General features: G+C 35.2%; 1 protein-coding gene across 1 annotated transcript in view; it reads right to left on the bottom strand.

Moving 5' to 3' along the window:
- GRM8 (glutamate metabotropic receptor 8) overlaps positions 1 to 21,391 on the bottom strand; it is a gene marked incomplete at its 5' end in the record, with an annotated part of 348,265 nt that overhangs the window by 34,190 nt on the left and 292,684 nt on the right. Inside the window, one exon of the mRNA XM_080626508.1 lies at positions 5,313 to 6,248. Coding sequence (XP_080482634.1) covers positions 5,313 to 6,248 — 936 coding nt within the window. The remainder of the gene's footprint in view (positions 1 to 5,312; positions 6,249 to 21,391) is intronic.

Genomic DNA, 21,391 nt, shown 5'->3' with positions numbered 1-21,391 from the left:
TCATTTTGAAAGCTGAATTATAGATTGTATAGACAAAATAAGATGCAGGAGCTGCATTTGTCTCAATCCATTTTTTAATAAGGTCCCATGACACAGCATTTTATGTGCATCCACTTGAATTTCCAAGTCCATTCTTGTCAAGTACAGAGAGTTTTGCAATTGTTCAAAAGAAACATGCTTGTTTTTAATGAACTGTTAAACTCTCTGTGGTCCTTTTCAGATTCAGTGTAGCTGAGCACCAGTTGTCAGTGCTTGACCAACAGGCATTAAGCAGTTGAGGGCACGACTAAACTGTAAAATGCATTATCTATTTTTACTTTTTATGCAAGATCATCAGCAACATGGATGCTGTCTTGTGCATAATAGTGACATAAAGAAGCACATCTCACAGTTACATTTGTAAACTAAACACATTGTGAAAGTTCATAGCATCTTAATACTAAAGACCAATCTCTTGCAAAGATCATCTAATACAACTGGAAGGATTTCTCTTTAACTGCACTTGTTGAAGACAACCAAATTTTTGACACTGAAAAAATCAGAGGGAAAAGATCAACAATTTCGTGAGGGGAATCTGATTTCTAGAAATACAGTAGATAAGGTTTCTTTTGTTTTGGGGTTTTTTTTTGGGTTTTTTTGTTTTGTTTTTTTTTTTTTTTTTTTTTACAGTATATCTCTGTGAAACATTTGTGGTCTTTCACAAACTGCTCTCTGTGATTACTGATTATTCTTTTCTAAAGTAGATGAAGACAACAGTTATTTAGCTATCTGTGCTTCACAAAATTGTTTCTGCTTCTCAGTTAGAATTACTTATCACAGAAACCAGCAAGTGACAAGGAAGGTCTCTTTAAAGTTCTGTAGCACACATTCCTTCTTCATATACTTGTTACCAGTTGTCTGACCTTCCCCAGGATGGAGTAGGAAGCACGTAACAGACAAATTTATTTTTTCTGGCAGCTAGTTCCTGTCTTTGCGTAAGAAGCCATCATTTATCATGGGTCCAGAAGCAAACATGTCAGACAAGCAAAACGTTGGTGTTTTCATTATGTGACACATGCACACCTCTTCGATATACACAACTAGGTGTGCCAGCTCAATGCTCATATTGGAAAAGGCACGCAACCAAGAAGAAAACAACAGGGTATACAATTTCAGAAGCACACATGACCATCTCACTGAAACAAAAAAAAAAAAAAGCTTTATATTTTGTTAAATAATCCACTTTTTTCTTAGAAAAGCTTGCATTCTCTCTCTTCCTGATACCTCCTAGTAAACTTCTAATTAAAATCAGTGCTCAGTGTACATACTTAAAATGCTAGTGGCTTAATTAATGTAAAAGTAAACAGAAATGAAATTACAACCTAAAGACTGTAGGCGTATCTTAAAGCAATAAAGATGAGTCTTTAAAATTATGTATACATTAGCTTTGCACAAAGTCCTTCACTCAGTAAGAACACACTCTGAAGGTTGGGTACACACTATGTCAAATAACAAAAAGTCTAAGCAGGGGCTAGAATTTCAAAAAGCAGCTGTATCCAGGACTCTACAAGATTTTGTTGAGTGGGTAGCACAGTCTGAAAGAAATTTTCCCCTTAACTTTCACACACTAAGCAGGCAGGTCACACACATCATGAGCAGGCCTCATGAGAGGGATGACTTCTCTTGAGTCTAAAGGGTTTTCAGCAAATCTTTGCAGATGCATTTTGCCTCAAAACAATTTGAAAGAGCTTGGGAGCCTTGCCTCCTTTTCCCAAAATCATTCACTTCTGGAGCAAACCAGCTAAATAAGGGAGCAGATGACTACCCCACAAAGAATGCTGTTATCTTAAATTATCAAAATGGGCCTGAAAAGCATCTAAGTTAACAGAGCTCAGACGTTTTTTGCACAGGAAACTGACTTGGTTGGCAACAGCAATCCCTTTTGATTTCTTAGTTAATCTAATGCATGAATAATTATACCATGGTATATTTTTATTTCTAAGAAAGTCAGTACTTAGCCTGAAAATTGATATGTTTTGATAAATATTTTTTAAAATGCAAGTCTGGCATTTAAAGTCAGTTCAGATATTTTTCAATTTAAGAAAGCGGGAACACTTTAAAAGTCATGAAATTATCCTTTTTCAATATCAAAACTGCTCTGCTTTCCAAATTCAGTTTAAACTTAGAGAGGTAGAAAAGGTTGAAACTGAAAAACAGTTTTCTAAATGTCCACAATATTTTAAATGACCCAATCTATCATTTGTGGCTTATTTATTAGTTAATGAAATTATTCCATAGTTTTCACTTGTTATTCTAGTGGGAACAGGAAAGCTTTTCCTAAGAAACAACTTTTGGAATAGGTTCCCACAAGGTGACTTTTGAAAGAAAAGAGGACCTCTATATTTAATTGGTTTCTCATTAGTGGTACCTTTTGCAGTTTAAGCAGCCACACCGGAGAAGTATGACCACTCCTTTGTCCTCTTGCACCAGCTCATAGAAGGCTGGGGAGGGAAAAAGAGATTTGTGGGGCTGCCGCAACAATTACTTGTTCAGCTGATGGGTGGACCCAGCAATGTCCGTAACCTGCACTGAGCTGAGTGTCTTCATCAGCTGGAGGGAAACATGCTGGTTCAGGAGTAAGCAAAGACTGAGAAGCTTCCCTCAGAGAGGGAAAAGGAGAAGAGGAAGATTAAGCAAAAAATTACATTTCAGTTGTACTCCTGTTCATGTCTTTTTTTCCACTCTGCTTCTATAGCAGAATAACAAAGTCCTACTTTCTGCTAAGGATTAGGTCACAAATCCTATGCAATTATTCAAGTTTGAAAGAGTTTAGCTCCTGAAATATTTACTTTTGGAAAAATATAAAATGAGAAAACATAATGCAAAGCTTCTCCTTTCTTAAAATACAATTTCCAGTGAGAGGGAGGGATATTTCCTCAAAACATAAAGTTTTAACTACTCTTTATTCAAACAGAAGTATGTCTAAAGCTAGTAGCTGAATGAGCTGCTAGCTGGAAAAACACCTGCCTTATAATGAATGTTATGTTAAATTTTATCACTGTCAACATTTCAAAAAAGGAAACACTGATTTTTAATAGTACTTTAAGTTATCCAGCTTATTTCCCCATTCTCTCTGAACAAACTCAAGCCATCAAAAAAGAACCAAAAAAAACCTCAGGACTCTAAAATCAACTGCAAAGTGAGCAAGCACCTAACAAAAGTCTGTTTATCTTCTATTTCTTTAACCTTTATAAAAGTTCAAATACTGAATTTCAAATAAGAATCTATAATGTGTTAGGTTTTAAAATGCTTCTTTTAGTGCTATGCATTAACTGAGAAACCTACAAGCAACTGAGTTTATTCATAGAACATACATATGTGTGCAATAAGATATTACATTTTTGTCCTATTCAGACAAGCAATTTAATTGTATGAATATGTGAACTATTATGATGATATCTGTAAGACTCTGTGTGGAAACATGTTTTTATTTGCAGCAAAAAGTAGAAGTAGAAGCACTGAAAAAAGAATTACCTAAATTATGGAGATACTTATTAGCATAGTAATTTGGTTTCTTCCTTCTGAAAGTCATCAGATGAAGAATAACAAGCAATTTAGGAAAAAAAGGCAACAAGTTAAACTTAGTGTTATAAGCTGTGTGATTTAATATAATTTGTCTGTTCAGTCTTGGGTTTCATAAAAGAAATGCAAAAAAAGAGTTCATTAATCTTGTCTTTAGAGATCAAAACCAGTTTATCCTTTACTACAAGCTAAGGTGAATCAATGCTGTAAATTAAAACTCACTGTGTAGTTGCTAGCCAAGTAATATTCTCTGTGTTTCAGTACTCAGAAGTGCATTTCTTTTGTTATAGGTACTTGCCATAAAACTAACTGGCTAAAGCTGTTAAAGCAAAAAGTACTACATATTTATATATAAAGGTATTTTTCTGACTTAAGCTTACACATACAAAAAAGTCAGAATTTAAATAAAATTAACCTAAATATCTTTTCCTGTATCAAACGGGATCATTTTTTTTTATCTTTATTTGCTGTATCTATGGTATGCCATTACCTTGGTTCTCATTTCCTCCGACTTAATTCAATAGGCTATGGAATTCAAGCCTGATTCAGTTCACCAAGCCTGCTTACTTCAACTTTTAGTCAGGAATATGTTTTTCAGCCACACTCTCTCTCCCATATAATTCCTCTGCTTGAATTAGCAGGAATTTCATCAAGCTATCCAGACATGTTCTTTAATTCTGCAGGCAAGAGTGCCCTCTAAACCAAAGACACATCAAAACTTGGCACATTATAAGTGGACACATGTTGACTTTTCCAATTAAATAGTGTATTTTAAAATATTTTTTAGAACACATGCTAGAAGAAAAGAGAGTTTATGTAAAAACTGATGATACTAATTTCTTATTTTTAACATTTTCCAAATGTCCAGATTAGCAGTTCTGAAGATTGATGCTGGTATTACTGCTCTTTCCTTCCTAACTTGTAATTTTCACCACCACCAACTGGATAAAATCTCACACAATCAGCATTTACCTCTGCCTTCCCATTAGAACTGAGAAAAGGAGAGTTAAATGTTGATGTGTTTTGTACTGCTAGCCATGATTGATATAGGAAAGATCCTTGCCAATTGAACAAGGAATAAGATATCCAAATATGCAACATTTCTCATTAAAATATCAGGAAAATGTTTTCCTTTGTGCTGAGACAACAATTAGTAAATTATGTTTTATATGATTTCATATACCCTTTGTTAATTCCTCCTATTTTTATTCCTTTTTAAGTTTGGGGGTTTTTTTAGGTTTTTTTTGTTTGGTTGGTTGGTTTTGTTTTGTTTGGTTTTTTTTGAATTTGTGTTTGTCAACCAGCAAGAAAAGTAATTCTTTCTGTTCTGCACAGGTATTCTTCTTCATTATTTTTGACAAATGTAGGTTGATCCTCTCAGACTTTTAAAATTCAACCATCTCTATCAGATCTGTGAATGATAAAGATTTATAGTGCTTCATGTAACAGGCTAGAGCATCACAGAAGGGTAATAGTAAACATTAGCAGAAAAAGTCATTTAAGGATATATTGAGAAAATGTCAACATTATTATGTCAGCCAAACCAAAAATCACATTCAGTTTCCTGTGTTAATATATAAGAAACCTACCTTTTGAGAGATGCATTTTACTTTCTGTAAATTCTGAGTTTGTTTGCAATTATCATTCAGAATTATTAATGTGTAAGAGTGAAAATATTGTAGTGCTTTAAGTATTGCAAGATGAGCTTAGAAAAAGGCTAGCATTTGATGAGTAAACTTATCATAACTTACCTTCTCCGCTGATTGGGCCGTACCAAAAAAGATTGGAATAAAAGCTAACCAAATTATGCAGGTTGTGTACATAGTAAATCCAATGGGTTTTGCTTCGTTGAAGGTCTCTGGAACCCCTCTTGTTTTAATTGCATAAACAGTGCATGTGACCATCAAGAGAATACTGTATCCAAGGGAACAAATGAGAGAGAGATCTGAAATGTCACATTTGAGAACTCCCCTGGCATTTTCTGGTTCAAGTGTCCTCTGCTCTCCATAGTCTACAATGGTATGTGGTGGATCAATAGCAAACCAGATGAAGACTCCAATAAGCTGCACAGATATGAGGCTGAAAGTGATCACCAGCTGGGAAGCTGGACTAATAAATTTTGGAGCTGTGACAGATTTTTTACCTTGTTCAAATATTCTGTGTATCCTGTTTGTTTTGGTAAGCAAGGCAGCATAGCTGAAACACATGCCAAGTCCTAAAAAGATCCTTCGAAATGAGCAGACCACTGTATCAGGAGATGCAATCATTAAAAAAGTAATGGAGTAACACAGAAAAATCCCAGTCAAGAGCACATAACTGAGCTCCCGCCCAGAGGCCCTGACGATCGGTGTGTCGTTGTACCGGACAAATGTCACAATCACGAAGGTGGTGGCAATTATACCAAGAATAGCTATGAAGACGGGCACAATGGCCCAAGGAGAATGCCACTCCAGTTTGATTATAGGGATAAGCTGACAATCCGTACGGTTGGCATTTGGTCTCTTATTAATGGGGCATAGTTCACAGTTGAATTCATCCACTTGGTAATGGTACCCCTCACAGCGTTCACAGTGCCAGCAGCAGGGTACTCCCTTCACAGTTTTCTTTCTTTCCCCGGCTTTACAGGGCAGGCTGCAGACAGATGCTGGATGAGTGTGTTCTTTATTAGCCCACTGCATGTCTTCTACCTGTGGGTATAAAAAAATTAATGAACCTTCTATTTTTACCCCATTTATAATATCCTAATCCTGGCCACAGGTTTGTCATAAATCACTACATGCTGACAGTACAAATACAGTTACCATAATAAGAAACCTGTTTCTTTCCCTAGTATTGACTTTATAAAAGTGTTAAATGATTGTGTCCAATAAATCATTCATGCCAGAGGCTTGATGAGTGTCATTAGTTTCTATTTACCTCTTTACTGCTGACCAAATTGACATCCATAAAAATATTTATTGACTCCAGGCTAGTTTAAAAACAAAAAGGCCTGTACACAGTGCTTTAGAAGTTAATTGCGTGCAAATATACCAGTAGTCCTCAAACATTTTGTTACAAGATAAGGCTATGTGAGTTTCAGAGAAGTTTCTGGTACAGTAAAAACATATTAAAATCTCTTTGCCTCAGCTCTGGCAGAACAAAGAGTGACTGAAAAGAGATCCATGATGCCACCTCTTCCACAAACGTGGATAGTTAATACTTTTCCACTTTCTGAGTCTTGAAATGCAAAAGTATTTTGTTTACATTTCTAGAAGGTAAAAATTAGTATGTACCGCTTTCTGAATAATAATGGAAAAAGGCATCATGGCTTTCAGTCCTCCCGATTTAAAAAAGAACCTCTTGTAGTATAGAACAGATGCACACAATGCAATCTTGGTTTTGAAATACCAATTTCTCCACAGCAGTGCATTAACAAAACATACTTTTCATCCACTTATCTATTCTCCAAATAAATTTGAAAAGGAAACTCATGGATTTAAAGCACCTTCTGCTTAAAATTATCACTCATTTTGGTTACAGCTCTCCTTAGCCCACACGTAGTAAAATCATGTTCTGCCAGAGGTCACACTGAGGGAACCAGAGCAGTGTGTGTGTGGAGCAAAGAGCTACTTGCAGGCACCAGAATCACTCTAAATTGCTTCCGTGCTTCACCTTTCATTCCTTTGTTAGGTGGTAAGCACTCAAGGACAAACGACTTGCCTTGTTCTTGCCTATTAAGTACTTAGCACTTTTGATTCATTTGGAAGCTTTATTCAAAACTGAAACAACAGCAACAAATCTTCAAGCTTCAGGAATATTTTCATTTCTTACTGGAGGAGGACAGAATGAGGACAGCTTATCAAGGGGGATAATTTTGGCTGTAACAGTTTATTTTTCCAGCCATTTTTCAACAGATTTGAGAGAAAATCACAATGTAACATTGCCAGCTTCATTTGCTTTCCTCAGAGAGCCAGAGAACCGGTTACAGCTCCATGCCAGGGTGAATAAAGCAGCAACAAGCAGCCAAGCCCCGTCTCCTCTGTCTACCCTTCTGCACAAAAGTGTAGGACTTTGCTGTTAGCCACTCAGAGGGGCAAACAAGAGACCACACAATAACAAGGAGACAAGAAACTTGCTAATACATTAGCTCTTTAAATTCCCAGTCACTCAAGGACCTCAGTGGGGTTTGGATTGGTCCTGAACCTAAAGGAGTTAACCATATTTTATATCAAGGACTGCAATAATTATGTAAAATGCAGCATCTGGTAGCCATCTAAAAGGAAATAATCAGCTTCCTATAAATAATAAGATAACTAGATAAATGAAATAACCCAGTTGCATTAAACAGCTTTTATAGCGCACTGGCAGAGCACTTGACACTAAGAAAATATTCACCTCTGTTACAATCTCCCAGTTTTACTGACTGTAATTCTTAAAGCCTGCATAACCCGTACTGTTTCACCTACTAGACAAGGGAGAAAACATGTTATGATGAAATCACTGTTGTAGCAAACACATATTCTCCTTCACAGTGTTGTTAGGAGAATAAATACATCAAAACTTGTGATTTAGTCAGATACTGTGATAATGGGGGCAACAGAAGGCCATGGTCATTAATCCAGATCTGTGTATAAGCTTAGGATCAGTCAAAAAGGAACAGTACTGCATATTTGCCACATTACAGAACACAATAAGGAATCATCAGGAGAGTACACAACACCTGATCCAGCATAAACTTAGAATGGCATGGACAGGCAACATCTAATCTGGCAGAAAGTCTGACAAGATAAACCTAAGGTGTCCGATTTTTTAACATATTTGAACTAGCAAAGCGAGTTTATACCAGATCAGCATTTAATGCCATGAGGCTACAGTGTTTCTTATCTGGCATTAAGAATCCTAAAGCCACATTCACTGTACCGTGAATCCACAGCTTACATAGTTGCACAGGATTCCTTTGCATCTTTGAGTTTTTATGTTAATAAAAGGAAAAAAAAGTGTCCTTTCATAGTACAGCTACTTACGATTTCACATACTTTGGTCTTGATGGTGCTTTAATGGACTAAAAACATGCTTAAAAAGTCTTCCTGGTTGGCAGTACATTGAAGTCCCTCAGGTTATGCATTCCAGTGGCAACAACTGATAATAAATTCCTATTTCTGAAGGTCATTGGCAAAGATTCATATTATGTTTTTCATTCTAGTATATCTGACACATAAAGTACACAAGGTATAATTTCCAGCATAATAATGCAGTATTATGAATGTTGTGAAACTTGTAGGATAAACAAGCTTGAGTCTCTTGTTTGGGTTTATTTTTTGGTGTTTTTTTTTAATTTTTTTGTTTGGGATTTTTTTTAATGATGAGTATAAGTGCTGTTAGCAATGGAATGATTCAAGCAAGAATGGGCTCAAAGCATTAAAAAAAAAACATAAATCAATGTAGAGAATAACCAGAATGAATGGCTAGTATGCGTGCATTTTACAAGGTATGAAAGTTATGTTTTACAATCTGTCTTATCTGGATTTTTTTTTTTTTAGGCAAAACAGTTACATTTAGGTTGACCTACCTTTCTGAAAAAGCTCTGAACAAAAACGTGATGAATTCTTGTTCAGGATTTTTTTATTTCATTATCTAACAAGAAAGAGAAGATACATTCCCAAGACACATCGGCCAGTGTGTAAAATTGGAGATCCTTTTAAGATACTTGCAGATCTGAGAAAATTCTGTCATTGTAGAATCTTAACTCTGGAAGTGCGTGCAAATATAGGATTCTCTCATGAATCCAAGCATCTTGACAACTCAGATTATAGCTACATTATCAAGCAATATGGCACAGTAAGAGCTGATCTATGGAGCAAAGGTGTTGGCTCTGAGGACTTGATTTCACATTGATCAGTATTTGAAATTAAAGTCCAGGATGGAAATTTATATTCAACTAATTTTGATGTGGTTCAGTGTCCTGAACACTCAGGAATGATTAAAGAAGATAAGATGTCCTTCTGGGAAGCATTTTGTGTTTTCATTTAAGCCAAAAACAATCCAGTTCGCATGGCCTGAGACCCACTTCACAATGAGCCAGTGTGATAAGTGGGAATAATTATCAGATTAATTTCAAAAGCAGACTTTTGCTTGAAATCAAAACGCTTATGTGTGTACACCCTCAGACTGCTACTTAGGCACTACTATAATAGAGGCAGTGGAAACTAGACCTCAGAGTGAGCCCTGCTTGCTTTTCTTATATCTGAACAGGTCTGTTAAAGGTTTCTATATATGCAGCAATTAAAGACTGAAAAGTCATGCTACTTATGGTCATCCTGTTGTTCATTCCCACCTATACCTGACCTGCAGCAGACTTTGCTTGTAATGTATTTTTGAGCTATCATTTGAATAATATAAATGCAATAAGGAAATCCAGTACAAGACATAATTGCAACAATGGTCTTAAAGCTCTATCAGTTTTTTTCAGTCACTGAATGTATATACTAAAGGACCCAGCTTCTCAAACCATGCAGAATATTCACCTGTGTCATTACTTTTCTACCCTGAGGTTATGGACTCAACTTCTTCTTTGAGACTAACTTTAGCAATAAATGATTGTAGAAACTGTTAAGAAATAAGAAAACAAAGGAGAATCACTTAGGAACATAAGACTCAGGGACATTATATAATTTTCAGAACTGCTGAAAACTTGTACTAGTCATAAACATTAAATGGACTTGCTGGATGCTCAGCTTTTCTTAAAAATCATATTTTTTTATGTAGCAGTGGAATTTTCAAAAGTGCCAAGGGGAACTTGTTCAATCCAGCTAATTAATTTACATGGAAGTTAAGTGCCTTATCTGTTTAAGTGCTTTTGAAAGTCCCACTATGCTTTCATCTGCAGTTTTGACAATCTAAATACTTAGAAAAACCTGCCCCAAGGTGTTAGTTATTACAAAACTAACTTCAGAGAAACTTAACTTTAGGCACACTTTTTTCAACAATATTCTCATAGGGGAAAGAAACTGACAAAGAAGCCAAAGCCATACAAAAGAAAGACAAGAAAGAAGGGGTTTTTGACACTGCAAAAGAACGAAAACGCTCTGCATCTCTTCAGCCCTTATTGATCAAAATATCTAGATCTGTAGCACTTTTTATACTGCTCAGACCATGTAAAGTCTGGGTAAGTGTCAGACTATTAAGTAGCCTTAGGTAAAAATAGTTTCTAAAAGACTTATTTTATCTCTAATTTTAACGAGACATCTTCTAGCTGCTGTTCACTACAGTATGATACACGATAAAGCAAAGCTCATTGTTAAATGGATCTGAATTCATCATAGAGGTCAGATGGACTGGAATAGCCTAGGTCTGTATATATTATTAATGAAAGTTTAAACACTGTATTAATTTTATTTGAGTAGCTTTTTTGAATTTGGAAAGTGTCTGGTAGATTAATGTGCTATATCATGAAGTATCTCACATTCCCCTAAGATGAGGTTCCATTTTCTACTATTCCAGTACTTAACCAGAGTGAAAACATCAGAAAGAGTATGACAGCATGTCTGTAAGACACATATTAATTTTCTTTGAAATACATCATGATACAAAAAGAGAATGGCTTCATTGCTATTTAAATAGATATAAAAATGATCTCTACATGAGATATCTGCCTGACAGAGCTTCAATTTGCTTTAATTTGCAGCACTAAAATTCACAGTTCACTAAACCATTAAAATACAGACAAAATGTCATTTCATATCAAAAGCAAGTAAACACCTCTATCTTTCATGAAAATTACAAATACAATTTCCTCTAAAAGGCTAAAAATTAATGATGTGAGAACTGGACTAAAACACGATGAGATTTACATGATACAGTACAAGTAGCACATTCACATTTCTGGCACCTGTGTTCTTTCAATAATCAAGCAACTCATTCATTTAGCAATGCCCTCAGCAACCACAGGAGACTGATCAAAAATGTTGTTAATAGGTCACATATTATTTCTGAACCATCATGTGTACAGAACCACTCTATTTTCCATTCCCAATGGTCATGGAAAAATTTGTCACTTAATTCAGCAACCAAGCTGACAATACAAAGGCACTTGTACAGCCTTCAGAGAATTTATGTCAAGGACATCAGTGGATAATATTTTAATGTTTCTGATTGTGTTACGTTATCACTTGCAGGAATTATCATTTTTTAAAATCTTATCTCAGAGCTAGATATTTATTAAAAATAGTGAAAAATATGTGCTTAAGGATATTATTGTAATCAGTGAAAATATACAATATCTGGACACAGGAATGCAAGTAGTGTGTTTTAACAGAGTTGTGGGAGCAAGAAAATATCTGTTTTGTAGCCAGTTACTTTCAGAAGTATCAAGGCTCTCACATGTAAATTCATATGGCTTTTAACAGATATTCAGATTCTTAGTTATAAAAATTACAAAGAACTGAAATACCACCTCCAGGTGTCACTAAGAGTTTTTCTTACTTTTTCTGAAGTTCCTGGAAGTATTTCTCTTCTGACAAAATGATTCTTCAGAGGAGCTTAACAAGTGAGTGAATTAAGGCAACTTAGTCTAATATTTAGCTTTTAAAATTATCTAATGCTTTTATTTCACAACAAAAGTTAAAAGTCTCAAAGTAAAAGTTAAAGACTAAACTTAAATTCTAACCTGCACAACCTTTCCTACAAAATAATATCAACACGTAAATAATATATTCGTTTTTACTCCCACAGCTTACTCACAAACTAAAACCTCAATTGCATGAAGGGGTATACAAATCCACAAATAAAAATAAGGTCTCAATCCTGAAGAACTCACATTCAAACCATAAGGTAAAGGAGAGTAGAATATCAGTAGAATAGAGAAAAGGACATCTTGTAAACTGTAAGACAACACTGTTCAGCATGACAATCAGCAGCCACAGCATACCTCCAAACATATGCTTTTCGAAGAAATTGTAGCAAAAGGATTTTTAATGAGTGAGGGAACTGAAAGAAGAGAGCAGGGCAATTTTGCATCTATTTCCTGAGCTTTCCATCCAAGTATAAGCAGCAGCAAGACAGACAGCACAAAAGCAGTAACTTCATCAGTGACCTCCCAAGGAATAACAGAAAACAGCTGGAATATTCCGTGATCCTATGCTTCTCAGCTTCTAAACAGCTTTTCAGCAAAGCGAACCACTTGAAATTTTAAGAAAAGTTGCCCTCACCTCAGCAACCTTGTTCCTTAATTGACTTTGACAGAAGAACAGACAAGCTTGGTTGAAATGTAAGAATCAAGTTTATTTCCCTGTCTCAAGAAAAAAGGCACTATACATAAACCACTCCTGACATATTTGTCCAACCTGGTTTTAGGAAAAAAAAGCTGTTTAAATGTGATGTACATTCTACCCTGAAGAACTACAAAATCCTAACCGAGACGTATGTTTTGACATTACTTTAAGATGGTTTTCCACTATAGTAGTTTGTGTCATCTTTGCCAGCTGCTGTTAGTGAACAGTTAGATCTTCCCACAATACTGATTTTGAATTTCCAGAACTATGTAAGCACTGGCCCTTTAAATACAGTTCCAGTCAGGTAACAAAATCATATATAAAAGGTATGAAGGTCTGAGCTCATTCAGAACTGGCAGAAAACAGGCTGGTTTACACTGAGATTTTCAGCAGCAGGGGAAGAGCTCTCTCTGCCAGGTCTATGCTGCTGCTTTGAATGAAGAGTGAATAATTCAATTGAAAATTCTGTGGAGAAGCTTAGTGATCTGGCAGGCACAAAACAAGCATGAGTAAGTTTAAACTTGAAAAAATACCATACAGCACAGATAGAAATAAAAAAAAACCAACAGAAAAACCCCAAAAACCAAAACCCAAAACCCCTTGTTACTAAGGAAAGATGAACACATTCAAAACAAGAATATTTTCGAAAGCCAGGGGTTTTCATATGGACTGAACATACTGAGATTTACCCCACAATACTTAAATGACTGACTGAAAAGACAGAAAGCTCTTGAGACTTTATGGGGAAGTATGGAGGACTTGCAAATGGGAAACCTAGTGCTAATGCTCAGAAAACGGGGGAAAAGGTGGAAAGAAGACAACAGGGAATTATCAATTATTCTGTTTAACTTGAATTCCCAGAAAAACCAGAAATTAACATATTTCAAAAACACAGCGAAAACAAACAAGACAAATAACAGCCAAAAGGAATCTCTCAGCAATGACCTGTCACATTTCCTTCAGTGAGAGGGTAACAGTCATTGTGGATGAGAGGCAAGCAGCTAGGTGTTATTTATCTTAACATTAGAAAGAATTTTGACACCATCTCAATTACACTTTCAGTCATAAGCAACCTATTGAAACATATCTACACCCTAAGGGCCAGGTGCAAATTATATCAGCAAGCTATGGGAAGATAAAGTTTGTCATTGATTCACTGCCAGAATTGAAGGGATGGTACAGGGTGGGGCCTGGAAAGATCTATTCTGAGTATGCTATTATTCAATGCTTGTAATAACTGCTCAGTGCAGTTTGGATGACAAAATAGCGTATATGGCGATCAAATTTGGGCAATAACACTAGAAAAGGCTGAAGCTACGCTGAAGGTCAGGATACTTATTCCAAAGGATACTGACGTGTCTGAAAAAAAAAGAAAAAGAACATGCGGTTTAACAGGGACAACAAACAGGTAGCACATTATGGGTCAGGAAGGATAGAGAGATAGCAGCTCTTCAGAAAACAGAGATCTCAGGGCTCTGGTGGATTATAATATGCTGAACCAATGTCATATTGTTACAAAAGGGGCAAATGCCATCCTGAGAAACGCAGATAGATGGAATAACCTTCCACCTCTGCCCTGCACTCTTAAATACATGAAATGGTGTTTCTCCTGTACTCTCTGCACTAGTGAGACTTCAGCCAGAGTGCTTTGTGAAAGCTGGATCATTGTGTTTCGGTTTGAATGAGAATCAAATGGGAGGTCCAGAGGAAATAAGCAAAGATCAGAAGAGTCTCTAGAAAACATGATCTATGCGACTAAATTGAAAAAAAATCACATTGCATAGCCTGAAGAAATAACATAGCCTAGGGGATAAAAAAACAGTTTTCAAATACATGAAAAGGATGAGGATGTGCTCAATGTATGCTGCATAAAGTAAGAATTAACAGGCTTAAATTACAGCACATGAATATAGAAAATGATAACTTTATGCAAAGGCTAGATAGTTTCTTGAGAGCCCTTTACCTGTCTTCTGTAGTGTTAGGGCACATTTCAGGTGGTAAATATTTTAAGCACAAATAAAAAAGCTAAGAGTATAACTAGGCAGATAAATAAAAAATAATATTCAGTGTATTCTCATGACAGCTAAATTCTTTAGACTGCCTTTTGTGGTTTTACAGAACATCTATTAAAAAAACCCAATTTTTTATATTTAAAAGAATAAAGTTAATAAGAAGATTTGATGATCATACTTTTCCTACTTCTTGGCTAATTAATGATACATTTTTAAATAGTAGTATGGGTAGAGCTACAGCACTGATTTTGGTTACAGTGTAAATGCTTCTCTGAGAAATTATAGGGAAAGAAAGTTTATATAAAAGGAATCACCGCTATCATAATAGTAAACTGTTTTCCACATAGACATAAATGAACATAAATCAGTTTGGGAAGTATTAAACAGCTCTTGCATAAAATAATCCAATCTGGAGCCCTACATATGAATGGAAAGCTCTCAAAGGATTCATAGAAAAGCTGTCTTTGCCCAGTAATGCAATATACAATGTGAAGCAGAAGATCCTAAACAAGTAACCAAGTAACAGGAAATCTATCTCTGAGGGGCATTACTAGCAAATCAAACAAAACAAATTAATAAAAGCCAGAAAACTTAAGAAATGATGGCTCATGGAGATTTCAGGAGTACTCTTCAGGCCCCACCTCTAAATCAATTATGCAAAATCAGTCTATACAGCTCACCTGCTCCAACCAGCCCTTAGCACTAGAGATTGCCCAGCCTCACAGGCAATGCTGCCAAGTGTTTAATTATTCTCACCATTAGAGTCTTCCAGCATGTCTGCATTAATTCTCTTTTACTGTAACTCAAATCCACTAGTTCTCCTGATAGGCAAATTAACTATACCTAACAGTTTGTTCTTGTTCTTTTCCTGAATAATCATTTCTATATTGAAAGAGATTAACATAACTCCCTCCAGTTCAGTCTTCTCCAGACTAAACAATCTTAGTTTGCTTTACCTTTCCTTACAGGCATTCTTTTAGATGGCTGATCATTATCATTGCTTGCAGCTAGACTCTCTCCAGCTACTCTGCTTTTCCAAGTGAAGTCACAGTTCTGTTAATGAGGTCATAGCACTGGGGAAGAGAACAGATGGATTACATCACAAGTCTTGGAGCTCCTTGCTGCAATGGCCTCTGGTGATGTAAATCTCAGTTAACCATTACAAAGCCATTGCTTAGCTTTATGTCTATGCTTTCCATAAAGGGGACTTCAGTTCATGGAGTTACTGCAAACATTACTGCAATACTACCTGTTTGGTCCAAGTAGTATTACAGTAGTACTATTCCCTCACATACTGTTGTCCCACTCAACACTAAATCTGCTACTGCAAGCTGGTTACAATTAGATTAGCTATGCATTCTTCAGTCTCTGCCTTAGGTTGTACTATCAGAATATCAACACTAGTACCAGTGATATCAGTTTGGAAATGTGGAAAATAATTCCCTGTCTTTAAATATTTTTTTTTAAAGTGTCTGGGAATTTATCAGGATGAAAAGTCCCGGAAAAAGATTAGGTTATTATCCTAAAGAACTAATCTTACTGCAATATGAAGAGAAATTGCAACAAAGCAAACAGAAAAAAAATAAACATATAGTAATGTTCTGCTGATGGTTATTCTCTTTTGTCATATCATAGCCACTGAATGCCTCTTTCCTTTTCCATGTAATCATTTTTAATTTAGTAGCAGACTTCCATTATATAACACAAAAGAACAATAATTAAAGTCATCTAATCTAACATTTTTGCTTTTAAACATGAAAATTTGGCTTCTAAGTTTAAAGGACAGCTCAGCCTTAAAATTATAATACATATACAAATTTTTGTGGGAGAGACAAGAAAGATGGAAGAGATGGGAAGAAATGTGCTGGTACTTTATGTTTCACACTGGGACCTCACAAAGGAATTCATTGTAGACTTGCTGCCAGCCGTGTATAACCCAAACTACCTGCTATGCCCTGTAACTGTTTGTCTATGCTAAAAGTCACAATATTATCTGGTGCCAGAGGAGCTAACTCTGCTACAAAATCCCATATATGAATGCAGAACTCCTCAGGAATACTTGTAAAAGTCCTGATTTTTCATTGTTCTATCACTGCACATTTGATTTTATTGTGAAGTAGAAAAGAATATTTTAAACCACATATGATTTATTTTGTCATGCATGTCAAGGCCTCCTTTCTGGATTTTTGAAAAAAAAAAAAAAAAAAAACAAACCCAAAAACCAAAACAAAACAAACCCCAAAAAACCCAGCCCCAAGAATACTCCATAGTAATGTTGGCTATGGCTATATAAAGCACAGTTCATTCTAATCATAATACTTCTTACAAAGGGTGATCACAAAAAATCCTATAAAATATCTAATATTCACTAAGAATCCCGTGAAAAAAAATCACAGCCAGCTTGCAACCGCCTTGCTGTATTTGAGAATCGTGACTTTCACTCACCCTGACAGGGTGGGAAAATAATTCCCTATTCATCCTAACTCTCAAGCAGAGGCTGTTTCATTGGCAATCTGGTATTACTCTAATTAAGAACAAATGGTTATTGAAGTTCAGTGTATTTTCTTAGAATCTCTCTTTTCTTTTTCATTTTCTTTTTTTCTCTAGAGATTGAAGATGTCTGTTTCATTGAGAAAAAATTACTATTAGGACCAACAAAGTAAAAAGCTTCAGAAGGAAGACAAGTTGTCATTCTTCCTGGGTTCTTCTACGGTTGAATCCAAATTCAGTCCAAATTGGCTCTTGAATCCAAATTCTGTTTTGATTTTTCAGTCATGTCTGAAATAGCATCTGTTCTACTATGGGCACATCTCAAAATCATTTAATGTTTTTTCAACATCTATATTCAGTTTATTTCCTCCCATCCCAAAGTATTTTTTTAAGTGAGTAACATAATTCATAACCAGTCAAAATCATAAAATAGCAACTTTATTCCACATTTCACATATTATTTAGATTGTATACAGTTGCCATCCACTGTAACCTACTGTTGACTTATCTCTTCTATCTCGCATTGGACCTTAGTGACTACAACTCTCATATTGATCTGAGACTGACAATAAACAAGAATAAATCCTGAGTCATACTTATTGACCAGTGATGAAATCAGGACTAGCTTTGTAAAATCTGAGTAGTCTTCTAAAAGATGTAAGTCTCTTTCTATGTTCAGCCCTGTGTAGAATGAAAGAAAACAGCAGTATAACTTTAGTAGAAGAATAGAAAAACCTAAAACACTTTTGCTTGTCTCATTGAGTTTTATTTTTAACCCAGCATCAACAATTTTCAGTCATATAACAGGGATGGAATGTAAGTTTGAATTCTACTGCCCTATTACATATGGGCAGAAGCACACCCTGCAGGTAGTATGATTGCCATATTTTGTTTATAGATATAATCATATACAGCCCTAAGTGCTCCTGTTGTGTATTTCACTGCAGTGTGTTCTTTTGTTAAACACAGAGCTTGGGTTTAGAAATTTGAAAACATCTATCAATTATATAATAGTTACCACAGGAAAAAAAGAGGCTCTCTGGCTTCTTTAAGGAAATATAGTGGCCTACAGCAAAGCTTGAAACTTATTTGCTACAGTTAGAGAAAATATCAGAAGCTCTTAAATTATTTTATTTTACCAGATCACAAGAAAGGGAACTAATTCATTTTGAATCTGTTACTTCCAAAAAGAATTGACTAATGTTAGTTTCCTTCAGGATTTTCCTTGATAATTTACAAGAGTCCTAGAAAAGAAGAAAAATCAAACACTGATACAAAACTTTTTGTGAAATGGCTGCCTGAAGGGAAGATCATTGTCAATGTGGGGTTCCCAATTTTTACCAGTTCACCAAACACTGTGCTTGAGGCCGATGATGATTATGGCTGTCTCTCTGATAGTTCTCAAATCTGTGTAATTTTAATTTATGGTTTTCTTACTCATAAATCAAGACCATTACAGAAAAATGGATGCCCCTGAGTCATTTATATCCTTAGTGCATACACTCCATAAATCTGAAAGCTTATATGTCCTATTATTTCTAAGACAATGTTAAAAATCTGTCATTGTAAATCTTCCCTTGCCTTTCAACAGAACTCTTATGTTCTGATGATCTGCCCCCAAAAAATAAAAACCAAACAAAAAAACCCCACAAGTGAATTCTGTCTTAAAAATGTCACTGTTTTCACTTGAAATTTGCAATGTTTTGATATGCTTTTTTTTTTTTTCCTTAAGGAGTAATATCGCAAAAATGGATATTCACTCAAGCTTTTTAACTGCATCATCTAAATACATGATTCTGAATGCACCAAAAAAAAAAAAGCATCAAAATTACTAACTTGGAAGAATATGGATTTGGATCTACATATTTTTTCAGATCGGGTTTTTCAAACACAGATTTTGGTAGACCAAAACAATGTATAAGCTTGAAATGAAATCAGAGAATGTTTTAAACCATATTAAAAAGGATTTTTTAAAAAAGTCAAAATATTAGATTTTAATATTTTTTAACATTTCAACTTTTCTTTTACCAACTGGCATTTAGGTTTCAAAACAGAACATTTTTAAGGAGGAGAAAGAAGTCCCTCAGAAATGAACCAGAACAAACTGAATGGGTTCCTAAGAAAAGGAAACCGAGAACCTTATTATTAAAACTTTAGGACTGGGATTATTTCCATTTACTGAAACTGACAAAAACCATCAGTCAACATCTCTATCTAGTCCTTATTCCAACATGTGCAATACAGAACACAGTTTTTAAGAGGAAATTCATTATTAATCATAAAAAGAAGTTGATTTCAAATCATAAGTGCCAGAAAAAGCAAGCTTGTTTTCAACAACTTTCCTCCTACAGAGATTATATGGTTGAGAGCTCAAATTTGCTAAACCCACACATTTGTAGGGAACTTTTACATGTAGCCTGGTATGCAATATGAATAAAACATAACTTTTGCAAGAACAGCTACCTTTTACTTGATTTTTATCCATTATGAAAACCAGACTTATTTTTTTTTTTTAAGAAAGGATTTTAACTATCAGATTTTCCTGAAAAATTAGTTATCTTCTACTGATAGAGAAAAGAATACGGGGAAAGCAAACAGAAGACCCTGATAGTTAATTTGCAGTCAATGGTCAAAAGTTCTAAAACAATTATGTTTTTCTTCAAAGTGATACTAAAAAATTTTAGTATCTTGTTATTTCTAGTATATTAAGGCCATTTAAAGTCAGCAACTTTAGAGAGTAAAAGGACTTGAAGGATTGTAAATTTACATTGCCAGAATCAGTGAAAATTGTATAAAAGGCAAACAAGTTCTTTGAGATTATAGCTAATTTGTTTCTAAATTTCTGCTTTGGGAGCTTCTTTGCATCTCTCAGAGACTGAGATACCTTATTCAATGTCAACAATTACACAAAAATTTAGATTTTGGAGATCATGATTCTTTTTTAATTTAACTTCTATACTGTGTGTCAGCATTGTCACACATGCATTTGTTTACAAGAATTGCAAGAGTAGTACTGATTAGTAATTATTAAGTTTCCATATTTGGTAGCTATTTCTGCTTCAGATGAAATCTGAAAGGTCAGTCTGCCTAAAGGAGAGTGTTAATGTTACTGAGGACTACAGCTGGAAGGGTTTCTGTAGCTGGTCAAGCCTGTTGACAAAGAGCCCCTTAGGGAGCATGATACAGCATCTTTATCTAGCCAGAGTCAGCATTTTTTTCCTAAAGGAAAAGCCAGAACTGTACCAGGAAAGGAACAAGGCTGAAGCTTGACCCTTCAGAGTCAGTAAAAACTGAAGAATCCTGAACCATGAGGGCCAGGCTCGGAGACAGGACCAGAGCTTGTCACCAGGCCAGGAGCCATAGCCCACACAATAGACCCACAGGAAAAACCCTACAGAGAAAAATATTAAAGAGCCTCCTAAGTAAAAGGATAACACAAATGAAAGGGAAAAAATCAGAAAGAAAAAAGGAAGCCTTTTTATTCAGTTATTTAGACCAAAGACGTTCTAATCTTAGTTATATTAATTGTTCCAAAAGTTGAACTGTACTAAAAACCTGGTACTTTCATTGTTTGTTTTTCTGTCATAGAAAATAAATAGATGAATAAAAGCTATAAATTTTCTGAAGCACAATACCAGCTATATAGATGAACACAATTATAAACACATCATAGATACACCATGTTACTATAAAATTTGAGAAAGAAATATTTGTAAAAACAGTATTAGAAGTATCTATGAAGGATATCTATTTGACAGAGATTCATTACAAATCAGTTACATGTGTCTTCACTAAGAGGAAACTGCAAGAGAAAGAAGGATATGGTGGGAAAGTATTATATTGTAAAAGCATCTCCTTTATACAGCAGCAGGGTAAAAATTGGTCTGCCATCTTAATACTGCTTTGCCTTCAACAAATATAGACATTTTCACTGAAACAAATGACAACATTCACTGTGTCCCCTCTGATTCATTGGTAATCAATGGCACCACTTAATTTGCAATATGATGATTTGGAATATGGACAATCCTTCACAAAGATTACTTGGGTTTAGTACGTTTTGTCTAGTGAGAGAAGGCA

The sequence above is a fragment of the Psittacula echo genome (assembly GCF_963264785.1).
Source record: "Psittacula echo genome assembly, chromosome: 1".
In the NCBI taxonomy this organism is placed as follows: domain Eukaryota; kingdom Metazoa; phylum Chordata; class Aves; order Psittaciformes; family Psittacidae; genus Psittacula; species Psittacula echo.
This window is presented reverse-complemented; position numbering and strand designations above follow the sequence as displayed.